The sequence below is a fragment of the Pseudomyrmex gracilis genome, unplaced genomic scaffold, assembly GCF_002006095.1.
Source record: "Pseudomyrmex gracilis isolate BER0280 unplaced genomic scaffold, ASM200609v1 scaffold_138, whole genome shotgun sequence".
NCBI lineage: Eukaryota > Metazoa > Arthropoda > Insecta > Hymenoptera > Formicidae > Pseudomyrmex > Pseudomyrmex gracilis.
In genome coordinates this window covers 89869-105056 of record NW_018020722.1, presented here as the reverse complement: position 1 = coordinate 105056, position 15188 = coordinate 89869, and the positions used below count along the sequence as shown (strand labels likewise).

Genomic DNA, 15188 nt, shown 5'->3' with positions numbered 1-15188 from the left:
TAACCAATACTGTAACTTGTTGTTTTGCTTTTCTCGATTCACATTGCAAAGTGAATGAAAACACGTATTTTAAACGCCAATACGAGATGTTGGATATTAATACACGATATATATTATTATTTATATGCGCGCGCGCGTATTATTTAAAATTATTAAGTATTGAAATAGTATTTTATATCGTAAACAACAATTTATTAATCCACTTCGCATATCCATCACATGTTACATTCGTTCGTATTATTCCTCTCGTTAACGATCGAGATTCATTCAAAAACATTTGCACTTGCAAGTATTGTGATAAACGAGTGATTATTTTCGAGAAATAATAATAACACAGCTACGATTCAAAGATAAAAAAAAAAAAAAAAAAAAAATTAAAAAAAGAGAAGAAGAAGAAGAAGACGTATACGTATATAAAAACGTTCCCTTATATTTATTAAGACTCCAAATGCGTAAGCGTTTACGAATAAGAGGAAGAAACATGCGACGCGATCCTGGCAGAGTAGCGTGAACAGCGGACTCGAAAGGAACCCGTACCACTCTATCGTTATGTACATCCCGTTAAACGAATGTATTGTGTACCTGTTGGCGGTAGACGAGAATGTGTAATGTCACGTTAATGTCATATAATCGATATAGAAACGTCTCAGACCTCTCTATCACTTTTTCTCTTTTAAAGTATTAATTTATTATTTATTCTGTATTACTCTCTGTATTTTTGTGAAGAAAAAAAGGTTTTTGACATTAGTCGTCGCACCGAGTGTCTAATGCATATGGTATTGTACGTACGTTTTTGATGCAAGACACATACACATACACACACACACACGTACACGTACACGTAAATATATACACCTTGTAAAGTTTGTACGCATAATGCATGCAACTTTAATTCAGGCGGTATGAGCAACGATCGATTCTCTTAGCACAATTTTATTGGCGGATCGTCGATTTTAGTCTTTGTTATTAAGCTTTATCGGCAATTCACATCGAATGCGTTTCTATTACGCGTAGCTATTAGCGATTGGATTAAAACAACGAGAGAAAAGCGTGTGCGTCGCGCGCGTTAGACCGGACTTATACTTTTTCGTAACTTTAGCGTGCGATTGAGGTAGCGAGTATTACTTATTCATTGTAAAATATTAGAGAGACGTCAGAGAGGAAATAATACTTTTTTTTTTTTTTAATAAAATTGTATTGTCATTACACTTCGAGAGAGTTACTTTTTTTTATATATATGTATATTTATGCGTAAAACGCAAAACAAAAAAAACCGTCCCCCTTTTGCTGGATTCTAGTTTTTAATTATGCGCTACTTTTTTGTCTGTCTCTCTATATCGTTATTTTTTTTTTTTTTTCCAGCAACAGGGAAACTTGTTTCAAAAGAAACAAGAGAGCGAGAAAATGTTATCTTGTTATATCATTCGCATGTGATCATTTTTTACTTTTTGTTTCATAACGTTGTCCACCCTGGGGTCATATTGCTCTATCTGCTGCATGATCCAAACTAATTCGGTAAAAATTTATTTATATATGTACACACGTTCGATGGAGGGAGTCGCATGTGTGACCAACGTCGCAGGTAAGTGACAATAAAAAAAAAAAAAAAAAAAAAAAAATGCATTTACCGTTACGCTTTTACGCTTTTGTAATTACGCTCGAATCAATCGCGACGATTATACTCGCATTTGGTTGACGACGAATCAGATGTGCACACATAAGAAGATCAACGGCACGATTTCGACGTTTCCGCTTCGTTTGTAATAAAACAGAAACACAGTCGAACGTGTTTGTCCAACAGCTCCCTTTTGACAGCGATTTTATGATTTTTTTTTTTTCTCACTCACTGTTGCACCGAAATGACTCTTCTGCGATTGAGGTTGGTCTAATCAAGTTTTTTTTTTCTTTCTTTTACTACACACGCGTGTCGATTTTTTTTTTTTTTTTTTTTGTTCTTTCTTTTTATCGCGTTGACTCTCGCGACAACACCAAAAGATTTCTCATATTAGGTCCGTAGACACTTGTCTTCCTGTCGTAAATAAACAGTTGTTTTTTTTTTTTTTNTAAAAGATCAAGGACAGGCGATTCAAACGCTGACATTTGCACACAGTATACATAGACGATCGCTACAGCTTCAAAGCAGATGATTCATCGCTTTATTTGCTTCGAAGACCTCTTGAGGAAGATTTAACCAGGAAATCACATTGCGGAGAATAATAATGCGTATCATCCCGTGGTTCGAAGCGAAGCAGACGGTATTGTTGGTCATTTCTCTTACAGAAACTTCATTTTGATTGTGGATTGTGTGTGTCACATGCTTTTATATCCTTTCATATATTTTTTTTTACATGAAAAAAAAAAAAGTCATCGTTCTAAATGAGAATACTTAGTCTATTGCTGAAAAGGTAACTATTTAAACTACGATTATACCAGATATATAATATTTTTTCATCATAGCAAAATATAAACATTTTTTAAGAGCATTCCAATATATATTTATGCAAGTAAAATTCAAATATTTTTGTCTCAGATTTCAAATGTTTCTAAAGCATCTTTCTCTTATGTGACGTAAGCCAGAATTAACTCTTCTTTCGTCTATTTCTGATGTTTTAGGACATAATGGAAGAGTGCAATGGTAATTGCGGGTTTATATGCGACGATTCCGATGAGGAAGATGATTCTAGTCCCACGAATTCGCCAGTGATACCGCGGAGGATCGTTCCGAGTCCGCCGTTACCACCGAGAAGACCCTCGCCGTCTCCAACGCCGAACAATCATCTCAGAAACGGACGTCACTTGACGGTGCCGAAGGAAAACGCTCCGCCGCCACCAGCGGTCATATTTAATTATGCCGACAACAATCTACAAAGTAGTAAAGGTATAGCTTCTGAAAATGTTTATCTTGTAATTATACGAAGATAAGAAGATAAAACTTTTACAGTAATTACAATTAATATAGAAGCGAGATACGACATGCTACATCGCGCGACGTCGCCAGTTCCACCGATACCGCCCGCGCCGTCGACGGCAATAGTGAGGTCTTCTCACGTACGTCGGCCTCACGGGAATCACGCGAGCACTCCGCAGCGACAACCGCAGCCACCGCCGACGTTGCCGGAAAAGACGTATCGTGCCATAGCGACGAGCTCGATGACGAGTCAGACGACCGGCGAGACGAGCAACAATGTGCCACCTGTGCCGCCACCTTTGTCAGCGCCGCGACCGCCGAAGACTTTGAAAGACGCTCGTCAAGATCATCATTACGAAAACACGATTGTGATCTGCGGCACAGGTCAGCACGTTGTTAAGAATATCAACTTGGAGGCGAACAGAGCTCGCTTTACAGCACTGATGAAGGCGAGGGACGATCCCGGAGGTGGTGGCGCAATCACCAAATCGTCAGAGTCGGCGGCGTACGAAAACATTAACGTCGAGCATATAACAAAACTGACGGCGCTCGGTTTCACCCAGGACAACGTGATCAAGGCGCTCGGTATCACCAGAAACGATCTCGAGATGGCATGCGACATATTGCACGAATTCGCCCCGAAATCCTCCTGACCAGGTACACAGATAAAGTGTTTAAAAATATGTCAATGATAAATATATTTGTGTGTTTTTTTTTTTTTTTNAAAAAAAAAAAAAAAAAAAAAAAAATGCATTTACCGTTACGCTTTTACGCTTTTGTAATTACGCTCGAATCAATCGCGACGATTATACTCGCATTTGGTTGACGACGAATCAGATGTGCACACATAAGAAGATCAACGGCACGATTTCGACGTTTCCGCTTCGTTTGTAATAAAACAGAAACACAGTCGAACGTGTTTGTCCAACAGCTCCCTTTTGACAGCGATTTTATGATTTTTTTTTTTTCTCACTCACTGTTGCACCGAAATGACTCTTCTGCGATTGAGGTTGGTCTAATCAAGTTTTTTTTTTCTTTCTTTTACTACACACGCGTGTCGATTTTTTTTTTTTTTTTTTTTTTGTTCTTTCTTTTTATCGCGTTGACTCTCGCGACAACACCAAAAGATTTCTCATATTAGGTCCGTAGACACTTGTCTTCCTGTCGTAAATAAACAGTTGTTTTTTTTTTTTTTGTAAAAGATCAAGGACAGGCGATTCAAACGCTGACATTTGCACACAGTATACATAGACGATCGCTACAGCTTCAAAGCAGATGATTCATCGCTTTATTTGCTTCGAAGACCTCTTGAGGAAGATTTAACCAGGAAATCACATTGCGGAGAATAATAATGCGTATCATCCCGTGGTTCGAAGCGAAGCAGACGGTATTGTTGGTCATTTCTCTTACAGAAACTTCATTTTGATTGTGGATTGTGTGTGTCACATGCTTTTATATCCTTTCATATATTTTTTTTTACATGAAAAAAAAAAAAGTCATCGTTCTAAATGAGAATACTTAGTCTATTGCTGAAAAGGTAACTATTTAAACTACGATTATACCAGATATATAATATTTTTTCATCATAGCAAAATATAAACATTTTTTAAGAGCATTCCAATATATATTTATGCAAGTAAAATTCAAATATTTTTGTCTCAGATTTCAAATGTTTCTAAAGCATCTTTCTCTTATGTGACGTAAGCCAGAATTAACTCTTCTTTCGTCTATTTCTGATGTTTTAGGACATAATGGAAGAGTGCAATGGTAATTGCGGGTTTATATGCGACGATTCCGATGAGGAAGATGATTCTAGTCCCACGAATTCGCCAGTGATACCGCGGAGGATCGTTCCGAGTCCGCCGTTACCACCGAGAAGACCCTCGCCGTCTCCAACGCCGAACAATCATCTCAGAAACGGACGTCACTTGACGGTGCCGAAGGAAAACGCTCCGCCGCCACCAGCGGTCATATTTAATTATGCCGACAACAATCTACAAAGTAGTAAAGGTATAGCTTCTGAAAATGTTTATCTTGTAATTATACGAAGATAAGAAGATAAAACTTTTACAGTAATTACAATTAATATAGAAGCGAGATACGACATGCTACATCGCGCGACGTCGCCAGTTCCACCGATACCGCCCGCGCCGTCGACGGCAATAGTGAGGTCTTCTCACGTACGTCGGCCTCACGGGAATCACGCGAGCACTCCGCAGCGACAACCGCAGCCACCGCCGACGTTGCCGGAAAAGACGTATCGTGCCATAGCGACGAGCTCGATGACGAGTCAGACGACCGGCGAGACGAGCAACAATGTGCCACCTGTGCCGCCACCTTTGTCAGCGCCGCGACCGCCGAAGACTTTGAAAGACGCTCGTCAAGATCATCATTACGAAAACACGATTGTGATCTGCGGCACAGGTCAGCACGTTGTTAAGAATATCAACTTGGAGGCGAACAGAGCTCGCTTTACAGCACTGATGAAGGCGAGGGACGATCCCGGAGGTGGTGGCGCAATCACCAAATCGTCAGAGTCGGCGGCGTACGAAAACATTAACGTCGAGCATATAACAAAACTGACGGCGCTCGGTTTCACCCAGGACAACGTGATCAAGGCGCTCGGTATCACCAGAAACGATCTCGAGATGGCATGCGACATATTGCACGAATTCGCCCCGAAATCCTCCTGACCAGGTACACAGATAAAGTGTTTAAAAATATGTCAATGATAAATATATTTGTGTGTTTTTTTTTTTTTTTTATAATATATGTGTAATATAATTTAATCGCAGAGCCGAACACCGAGGTCTCATGACCGGGCTTACCTGCTAGACGGTACTTCTGACAGGGAACGCGCAAGTCCCACCTCTGATACATCGCGCGTTCTCAACGAGTGAGTCGTTCCGTGTCGTCACGCGTACCGGGAGACTTGGCGATGCTTTGTCATATGTTTTAAAACACTAACCAACGACAAATCATCACACAAAGTGGAGGAAACAAACGGATTGCGGACGGTGAGAAAGCGCTGAAAGAATCATCACACAGAAGAATAATTGGAAGAATTGCGCGAATTGCTCCGGAGAACGTTCAAGTCAGAGATCATTTTTATCGTACACGAACTTTTCTCTTCGCTACGTAAAAAAAAAATATATATATATATATATTAATATAATATATAATTTCTGAGTGAATTTTTGACGAAGCTCGTCCTCTCGTTCCTTGAAAAAAAAAAAAAAGAAAGAAAGATAGAGAGCGTGCGTTAAGACTGTAATTGACATAAGAGTGACAGATATATATATATATACATGTAAAGTGATTGATCAAAGGCAATTTGCCGAAATATTTCTTCATGAGCCAAATCTAGTGAAGAGTAGTGTGTCTTATACTTTCCTTTTTAGTACCTCTCCACTGGCATAGGTGACTATTTTGTTCCTCAATATATACTTAAGATGACGATTGTACGTTTAAATCCGATACACTTGATAAAACGGCGTCTCTTAAAAATTGTACAGATGATGAAAAAAAATTGTGCATTGGCCCTAACCGATTCGTCCGCAGCGGAGCTTCGAGACTTCCACGTGATCTTCTGCAAACGCATCAGTTGGGACCAATTTTGCAAGGAAAACTCGCATGTACGTGCATCAGGAAGAGAAAATCCTCGGTCGCTCGTTTTCTTTTTTTTTTTTTTTCTTCTAGATTTTGTATCGTATAAACAGCGCGTATCTCACGCAACAAACGCGCGAATCTATAGTGTCGCGTTGTTCTACAATCGCGTTTTAGAAATTTACACACGTCGTACGAAGGCAAAAAAAAAAAAAAACAGTTTTTTCCCGAACGTAAGTTACTAATAACTTCCGTTTAACATATGTATTTCTATCGGAGAGGTCATCGACTCGCTCCTCTCTCGTGTGAGTACGTAAACGCGCGATAGTATCGAGACATCACGGAAAGTACGTTAGATGAGAAATTTCCGGCATCTAATTTTGTAATTCTCTAAATCTATATATATATACACCTATTTTTCTCTCCTATCAAATTAGAATAGTTACATGTACGATAATATATGGTATCGCTATTTAATGTATATTACAAAATAATGTTCTCTCTTCACAGTTAAAAAATAAACAAAAAGTATTGCGTGATTACGTACACGCGAGATGTTTCCGCAAAACAAAGAAAAAAAGATATATATAAAAAAAAACAAAAAATAAAACTAAAATAACGGAGAATCAGATGATGCGAGAGAAACATTGCACTCGTGATTTCTGGGACTCTAGTTGAGATAACTATGTCGCGGCACGATAGCCTTTAGAGCACGCATGCAAAACGTTCGATTTGGGACCTTCTTAGATCTGAATCTACACGCTATTTTTTTTTTTTTTTTTTTTCGTTCCGTTTTTCTTTGCGCACGTGTATATGTACGTACATGTGGCGAGCGGGCATTTACAAATTAGCGTTTATCTGTCATCGAATGTGATACTTGTGTTTTCCGCGCGCGAAAAAAAAACGTAGCTTCTCATCGCACACTCAAGAGTAGAAGAGAGTAGAAAAATGCGCATATAACAAAAACCAAAACAAAAAAAAAACAAAACAAAAACAAAACGACATGCCGAATATCAAAAGTTCACGACGATTTTATCAAACGCACGCGTGTGTCAGTTTCAGAGAATAATAGAAGAAGCGTTCGTGTACGCGATTCGAACGGAAAGAGATTTTTACACAGCGACGAAATGTTCGATGAGTGTGCACCGCCTCGTATATAAGCAAGTATTGCAATTGAAGAACCCGAAAAAAAAAAAAAAAAAAAAAAAAAACGAACCGTGTGTGTCGCACACACTCTGTAATGTTAATTCGATAATAAAGAAATTGTATCTGATAAAAGATAAGAGAAAAAAAAAAGAGTATGTTGTACGATTCCTGCTGAATCCTCAAAAATAATAATAACGTCGACANAGAAGAAGCGTTCGTGTACGCGATTCGAACGGAAAGAGATTTTTACACAGCGACGAAATGTTCGATGAGTGTGCACCGCCTCGTATATAAGCAAGAATAGCACTTGAAGATCGAAAAAAAAAAAAAAAAAAAAAAAAAAAACGAACCGTGTGTGTCGCGCACACACGGTAGTGTTCATTCGATGATAAAGAAATTGTATCTGATAAAAGATAAGAGAAAAAAAAAAGAGTATGTTGTACGATTCCTGCTGAATCCTCAAAAATAATAATAACGTCGACATACACTCTAATAAGCGTATCGCTTTAATTCGTACCTTGATAGTAGATGCTCAAACATAACACAATAAAAAAAAATGTTACAGTTTTATCTCGTAAGGCACAGGGCAAATTCGAACGAAAAGGAATACGGACAGACAATATGAGCGACAGAGCGGTCGAATCGGTTTCGTTCGCGCGTGCCGATTTGCGAGAGAGATAGGATCGAATTTTGGAATGAGACGATGATGCAACGCGCAACATTGTTTGCGACGATTGCACCGACACGAACAGTTACTTACTACCTCGCGATTATACCAAAGGTATACGATGTTAAATGTCCGACGTACGAACAAAAAAAAAAAAAACAAAAAAATGTTATTCGGTGTCATTCGTTTTAGGTGTGTTTTAATTAATCTTTTCAACGCGTCTTGCACACGCACACAAGGCGAATCACACAACTTACACACACACACTGTATAAATCAAATATTTAAATACGATTCTCTCTTGATTATTTTCTTTGTGTTATCAAAAAGTATCTCGCGTTGTTGCGAGAAGCGAATCCAGTCCGCAAATTTGAATGAACGAAAAATCCCTCGTCATTTAGCTCAAAAAAATTTAAAATCCTTGTAATCTACGTCTACGATTTCGAACCAACCACACCGTAGTTTGTTGTGCGACGTTGCGCGTCGTATTTGTGCACTTAAACGCGGAATTTTCAGCTTTTATCTTCGAATCTACCGATCTACATCCGTACGAATGCGTTCGCAGTGAATCTAGCTGTCCTATTTTTCTACATTGTATATTCTGGTCATTATGCATACTATATATATATATATATATACATAAAATATAATATATGTAGAGCGCGCACAATGAAAAGCGTTCGAAGCATCCTGGGTATTCCGGGGGGGAAGAGAGAGAGAGAGAGAGAGAGACAGGTTCGATAGTTTTGCGATAGTAGTTTCGCGTTTTCCCCATGCGCCAGTGTTTAAAAATGAATGACCGTTCGGCGCAATAATGCGGAGTAATGTAAATCGAAGATAATCTGTAAAGAGAGCGTAGATTCTTCATTTTATTCACTGTACAAATTGTTTTACATACTTCTCAAAATAAAATAAAATAATATGTCGTTTATAATACATCGTGAGCTATATTTCAAGTTGTACCAAAAACACTTATACCTGAACGTATATCCGCGCAAGCTTTGAACAGTGATGACTGAAAAGACACTCTCGATTGAGACACCTTTACAGCTTCTTCCTGTTAAAAGCATACCTTCCTATCTCTTCGTCACTGACCGAAGGTACCAGGTCGCGAATAGCGTCCGCAAAATGCTGCAACCCCACAACAACGCTGTCCTTAACCGAACTATCTTCTTCGAATGAAATATTGTCCCTTGTGGCTTCTTGGCGTTTGGTTAACGCTTCGCGCACAGCGTTGAGCCACGCGTTTGAAGAGACCGAATACAAGTCCGCGCCGGTTACGTTGTCGGGCAATTGATCCACAACCTGTTCCAGCACCTGATTGTCTTGTAACGTGAATTTGCGCGTTTGCGCTTTGAGAACGTTGAGCTTAGACGCGCGGTCGGAGTGGATGCCGACGTATAGCATCTTGTCGAATCTGCCGGGACGCAGCAGCGCGGGATCTATCAGATCGATTCTGTTCGTCGCTCCTATGATGAACACGTTGCCGGAATCCTCGAGGCCGTCCATCTCGGTGAGCAATTGAGAGACCACGCGATCCATTACGCCGCCGCTGTCACCGCTCTTGCCTCGATTGGGCGCCAGTGAGTCCAGTTCGTCGAAGAAGATGATACAGGGAGCCGCGGCGCGCGCACGCTCGAAAACTGCGAACAAACAATAAATTTCCTGTTGATTTGTATCATTTGATGAGCGAATAAAAAATCGTTTGGTTTCTACAGGTTTCTTTGTATTTTTTTCCCCCCGCAGAGAGAGAATTTACAAAAAAACGTACTTTGTCTCACGTTCTTCTCGCTCTGACCGACGTACATATTTAGAACTTCCGGACCTTTAATCGACAAAAAGTGCAATTGATACTCCGTCGCAACTGCTTTAGCAAGAAGAGTCTTTCCCGTGCCAGGCGGACCGTACAACAGCAATCCAGATTTTCCAAATCCGAAGGCGTTCAGCAACGGCAGTTGGATTCTACGAGTTATCTCGTGTTTAAGTTCCGTCAAACCGCCCACGTCTTCCCAACGAACCTCCGGCACGCGTGGAGCTCCCTCGCTGTCGGATTGTATCGACTGCATGTAATCTACAAATATAATTTTGTTTTATTTCGTCGCGCGCAACAAAAAATGAGCGAATGAGCTCTGAACTGAACGAACGACAAAACGCCCATATGCTGTTACCGTATGCTCGATCGAAATCTTCTTGCGTCAAGACAAACTTGCAAGAATCGTCAGAATCGTGCCACGTCATGGTTTTGCATCGGGATTTAATCGCGTGCAACGACAACGCCAACAGATCCGCGAATCTGAAATCCGAACAGAGACCGGCCACTTTCGACAGATCCGCGGTTGTCGTTAGATTTCTGTCGGACAAGAACCAAGACATCAGTTCCGCCCGTTCGTTCTGATTCAAGTGTTTCACGTGAACAGTTTCGATGAATATCCGATGCAATTCCGCCGGCAAGTCGGACTCGTCTGACGCGGCTACAACGATCAGAGGAAATTTCCGACGTTTTTCGTAAAGCGCGGCGATCTCCGTTGTGAATGCGGAAATAACTCTCTCGTCTTTCTGACCCTCAGCGGTCTTACCGAACACCTGCGAGATATATTTCTCTTGTCAAATCGATTTGTGTACTAACTAAATAATAAATTGATTCAACGCGCGCAACGTATCCATTTATGGGATCACGCACTTGAATGTTATTTAAATACAATATACAGGGCACGTATCGCTGTGCGTTCTGCAATACTGTTCTGAGCTTCGCTTCGGTCTGCGCTGACGTTAGAGTCTGAACTTTTGCGAGGTCGACGTCGTACATATTCAGTCCCAATCTTTCCGACGCGACTCGAACCAATTCGTCCTTGCCGCAACCACGCGATCCCTTCACAAGAAAGATCGGCCTCACCTGCAACTGGATGTCTGCAACACAGATATGTAATAAACAAAAAAAAAAAAAAAGAAATTAAAAAGTACATTCAAATGACGTCACAATATTTTATTGTTATCGAGAGATTTGCGCGAGAGTTTTATCGTTCACCTTCGTTTAGAAAAGGCACGACGCAAGATTCTAAGCGCTCCAGAGATTCCGTCAGAGCTGACGGATATCCGGCGTCGGTCTTCAACGTTCTTTGGGTTTCTTCTCGCGAAAAAACGTCGTCGTTCGAACAAACGTGTCTTCGGGGGATGTAGCTGTGAACCCGCGCTTCTTGAATAAGCGTCGATTCCCCGCGCACGATGTAACAACTGTTTACGCTGTCGAGCTGCCCGTCGCGATAAAGTTTCAACGATTTGACGAGAAAATGTAACACAGGAATCGCGAAAGAAGCGGACGAATAAAATCGATCCCGAGCGTATTCCTTCGCGTCGATCTTAATTATATCATTCACATGCAAATATCGAGGATACGAGAAGTAATTTTCTAACGCGGCGTCCACCACCTCGGTCGCGCAATCGCACGGACTGGCGATTGAGGATATTCTCGCCTCAATCGCAAACTCGACCGCGTCGTCGTCCGTCGATGGCACTAAAAGAATTTTTAAAGAACTGAATTATTGATTACTCGATGGTTTATTATTCCTCTTACAAAATTCGAAGATATAACGCGAAAAAAAATATAATTAATAAAAAAACAATAATTCAATGCAAAAATTTAAATTAAAAATTCGACAAGCGTTCTGTTGTTTATTACTTACGTAAAAAGCACGATTCGTCCAATTGCTCGCAACGAAGAGCAGTTTGCAAATTGCGTCGCATTGTTTCGGAAATTAGAACGGTGTCTTCTTTGACGTCGGGTGAGGATGCAATTGTTAATTTGTATTTCCTCGTCGAAAACGTCGAACATATGTGAAACCAACCGCTCGACGATTGTTCCACAAATTGCACATTTGCCAGCGCGCAAGAATCGCAATCGACGTATCGAATCTGCGTCTCTTTCACGTCGTTCATTAAACGCTTCAGAGTTACGTCCGGCAGTACGATCCAGCGCAGATTTTGTTTAGACAATTTTTGCAACTTGCGACAAAGATAATCCATGAAAACGTAGCTCATCACAAAATGTCGATTTTGTCGCATCAAAGTGCCGCTTATTCCTCTTAGAATTTCTTTATAAATTAACAACGTGGAAAGTAGTTTCTGACGTGTCTCGCGCATAGTGCAAAGATCAATGCAATTGTTTATGCAAAAGTTCTCACGCAAAAGCTGGATTTCACACTTTGGACCACTTGGAATTGCTCTCCGTAAAAGTGAATCTCAGAGATCTGAAAAAAAACCCAATTGCTGAAAGTTAAATTATTCATATTTCTGCACGTATTGTACGCAATCGTGTGACACAATTTAACCCGGTAAAAAATTTTTCATATATACTTATACCCAAAATTAAAATAATTATATCTAATTATGCAAATTTATACGCCGAATATGTCCATACAATTTTATACACGGAGAATTTCTTTTTTTAAGAGAATGGCTTCAGAGATATTCCATATCAAATTACAAAATAACTCTATTAGTATCATGTTAGATACAAAAAAATCATATAAAACTATATTTTTACTATATTTTTAAAAATTTTTTGATATATAATCATATATACTTGTAGTATATATAATCATAGTATATATATAAGTAGTATATATAATCATATATACTGTATATATAATGTAGTATATATAATCATATATACTGTATATATAATGTAGTATATATAATCATATATACTACATACTACACAAATTAAACTTATTATATCTAATTATGCAAATTTATATACCGAATATGTCCATACATATTTTTACATGAAAAATTTTTTACCGGGAAATTTGTTTCAATATTGAATAAATAAAGACCAATGAGAATTGTAATTTCGCGAATTAATTGCCACTTACAGTTAATGATTTTCTCGAAAATTGCTCTACTGAACTTTTTTTCAGATTTTACTTTTTTCATTTTTTTTTTTTTGTCGATTTTCTCCAATTATGCTCAATATTATTTAAAGAGTTTGTTATTCTTTTTTTTTTTTTGTTTTTTTACATTCAAAAGATGACAACTGTGTTACAAAAGTGCGTTGTTTCGATACACACACACACACACGCATTTGCTCTGCGATCCCTCTCGAGAGAAGAATTGCTGTACGTATACTTTATTATATATATGGCACATACATAAAATATACATATATATATATATACGTAACGATCGAAACGAAGTTTTAGAGGTTACGTTTGATCGCGAGGCGGTTGTGGTTGATTGAAGTTGCGGTTGGAAAGAAAGAGAAAGCTCGGAGATCGGAGAAAAATCGAAATTCGCGTTAAAAAGGTAAAACATCAAATCGAATCCTTCAACCCTGCGTACGACACAATCTTTATTGTAGTGTTTTATTGTGTACGAATATATATATGTATATATATTATACATATGCACACATACGTAACATTAAAGTGAGTTTTATCGCCTCGCTTGTGGCATGAAAATGCGAACGCGGTGAGTGAAATCGCATTGGTTTTTATTCCCATCGATTGAGAGTCACTGACGTACCCAATTTCGTTGGTCTCTATAATCTACCCGTGTTACTATAGGAACAGTAGCGCTCGCGGAAGGGATATATATATTATCCCCGCGTCTCCGAATTCGTCTTTAGAAGGAACGTGCGAGGATACGAACAGCTGTGCTATCGGTAAAAATCTCAACCAGTGAAATCTCCTGCGCGTGAAAATCGCCTGCGGCCAGCCAGCGGTGCTGCGTTAAACGGCGCGTCGTTGATGTCCGCGTTCAACTGCAGCTGACTTCGCGCTGCTGCTGCTGCTGCTCGCACGACCAACGACGGCGACGACGACGACGACGACGACGCCGAAAAAAACTCGATTCACACAGATCGAGATTTTGTTGCTGCTAGCCGGCGTGAGACGACGCGACGCGACGTCCTTAAAGTTGTTCGTTACATGAATGGGAAGAGACGGTTAAAGTTTTTAAATCGTTGAGTGAACCTCCCCGAAAGCCGTTGGAGCGCGGATCTAACCTAATCTCTCTCTCGGTCTGTCTCTCTCTCTTTCTCTCTCTCTCTCTCTCCCTCTGTTCGCGGTGTATCAGCGTCTCGTCCGTATCACACAATTCAAGGATCTCAAGTAGACACGCTCTCCGCAAATTTAAAGGTCCAACTTCTCTCCAAACTCTGCGAGGACCTGTGTGTTATTATGCGAAGAAGCTGGGGTAAGCTAGAAGGTGTGCATATCATCCTGATGGGAATTTGAATATATTCCAGAGACGCCGCGAGCAAGACTCGTCTCCACGTTTTCCGTTGTTGTATATTGTTTTTTTTTTTTCGCGACGTCAACGTCCACATCGCTCATCGATGTCGACGAATATCGAGCCGCCGCATCAATTTGCGAATTCGAAATCGGTGTCGCCAGTACGATACCTGGATTATTTCGTCAGAGAATAAAAGATTCGTCGCGTTTTTCTGTCACACTTCTTCTGTCGCACGTATTTTTCTCGCGTGTGTGCGTGCGTGCGCGCGTATGCGTGTGTGTGCGTGTGTGTTCTATTGACAGTTTTTGAAACTAAAGAATGTTTACATTTTTATACGTCTATAATCGTATACTCGACTGGGATGCTGATTTTTTAGTACTGCTCGCGTTAATTGTCGAACTTTTTGTTGTTTTGTTAGTGTATGTTGAGAAGGAAGTCTCCGAGAGATAAACAACAAAGATTCGAAAAAAAAAAAAAAAAAAAAAAAAAAAAAAAAAAAAGAAAAAAATTGTTCAAGCTACTGTAATAACCAGATTCAAAGAGAATATTCAGCCGTTGAGATACGGACGTAATGCCGCACAATTGGGAACCGCGTTGAGGGCCCAGGAGGACGTGGATGCGCAGCAGTTAC

At 39.9% G+C, this 15188-nt stretch overlaps 3 protein-coding genes and 1 long non-coding RNA gene across 9 annotated transcripts; 3 read left to right on the top strand and 1 right to left on the bottom strand.

Moving 5' to 3' along the window:
• Nucleotides 1-1263: 1263 nt before the first annotated feature.
• On the top strand, nucleotides 1264-3561 carry LOC109856982 (branchpoint-bridging protein-like). The gene is made up of 4 exons (XM_020432783.1): nucleotides 1264-1582; nucleotides 2071-2255; nucleotides 2614-2878; nucleotides 2942-3561. Exons 2-4 carry the CDS (start codon nucleotides 2220-2222, stop codon nucleotides 3559-3561), a joined length of 921 nt encoding a protein of 306 aa, XP_020288372.1. The 5' UTR covers nucleotides 1264-1582; nucleotides 2071-2219.
• Nucleotides 3562-3664: 103 nt separating this feature from the next.
• On the top strand, nucleotides 3665-6150 carry LOC109856981 (branchpoint-bridging protein-like). Of its 4 annotated transcripts, XM_020432782.1 has the most exons (5): nucleotides 4262-4295; nucleotides 4405-4445; nucleotides 4654-4918; nucleotides 4982-5605; nucleotides 5704-6150. In XM_020432782.1, exons 3-4 carry the CDS (start codon nucleotides 4660-4662, stop codon nucleotides 5599-5601), a joined length of 879 nt encoding a protein of 292 aa, XP_020288371.1. In that variant the 5' UTR covers nucleotides 4262-4295; nucleotides 4405-4445; nucleotides 4654-4659; the 3' UTR covers nucleotides 5602-5605; nucleotides 5704-6150. The 4 variants fall into 4 exon arrangements, with proteins under 4 accessions (XP_020288369.1, XP_020288368.1, XP_020288370.1 ...); XM_020432780.1 differs by lacking the exon at nucleotides 4405-4445 and having other exon boundaries at nucleotides 3665-4295; nucleotides 5000-5605; XM_020432779.1 differs by lacking the exon at nucleotides 4405-4445 and having other exon boundaries at nucleotides 3665-4295.
• Nucleotides 6151-7989: 1839 nt separating this feature from the next.
• Nucleotides 7990-13934, bottom strand: LOC109856956 (peroxisome assembly factor 2-like). 3 transcript variants are annotated; one of them, XM_020432749.1, is made up of 7 exons: nucleotides 13847-13934; nucleotides 12007-12570; nucleotides 11352-11837; nucleotides 11007-11233; nucleotides 10495-10909; nucleotides 10098-10397; nucleotides 7990-9969 (listed from the first exon to the last, which is right to left on the bottom strand). In XM_020432749.1, exons 2-7 carry the CDS (start codon nucleotides 12461-12463, stop codon nucleotides 9371-9373), a joined length of 2484 nt encoding a protein of 827 aa, XP_020288338.1. In that variant the 5' UTR covers nucleotides 12464-12570; nucleotides 13847-13934; the 3' UTR covers nucleotides 7990-9370. The 3 variants fall into 3 exon arrangements, with proteins under 3 accessions (XP_020288338.1, XP_020288339.1, XP_020288340.1); XM_020432750.1 differs by lacking the exon at nucleotides 13847-13934 and adding an exon at nucleotides 13198-13227; XM_020432751.1 differs by lacking the exon at nucleotides 11352-11837.
• A 509-nt stretch (nucleotides 13935-14443) lies between these two features.
• On the top strand, nucleotides 14444-15057 carry LOC109856958. The gene is made up of 2 exons (XR_002250444.1): nucleotides 14444-14530; nucleotides 14976-15057. It is a non-coding gene; the product is annotated as an uncharacterized LOC109856958 (long non-coding RNA).
• The last annotated feature ends 131 nt before the right edge of the window (nucleotides 15058-15188 follow it).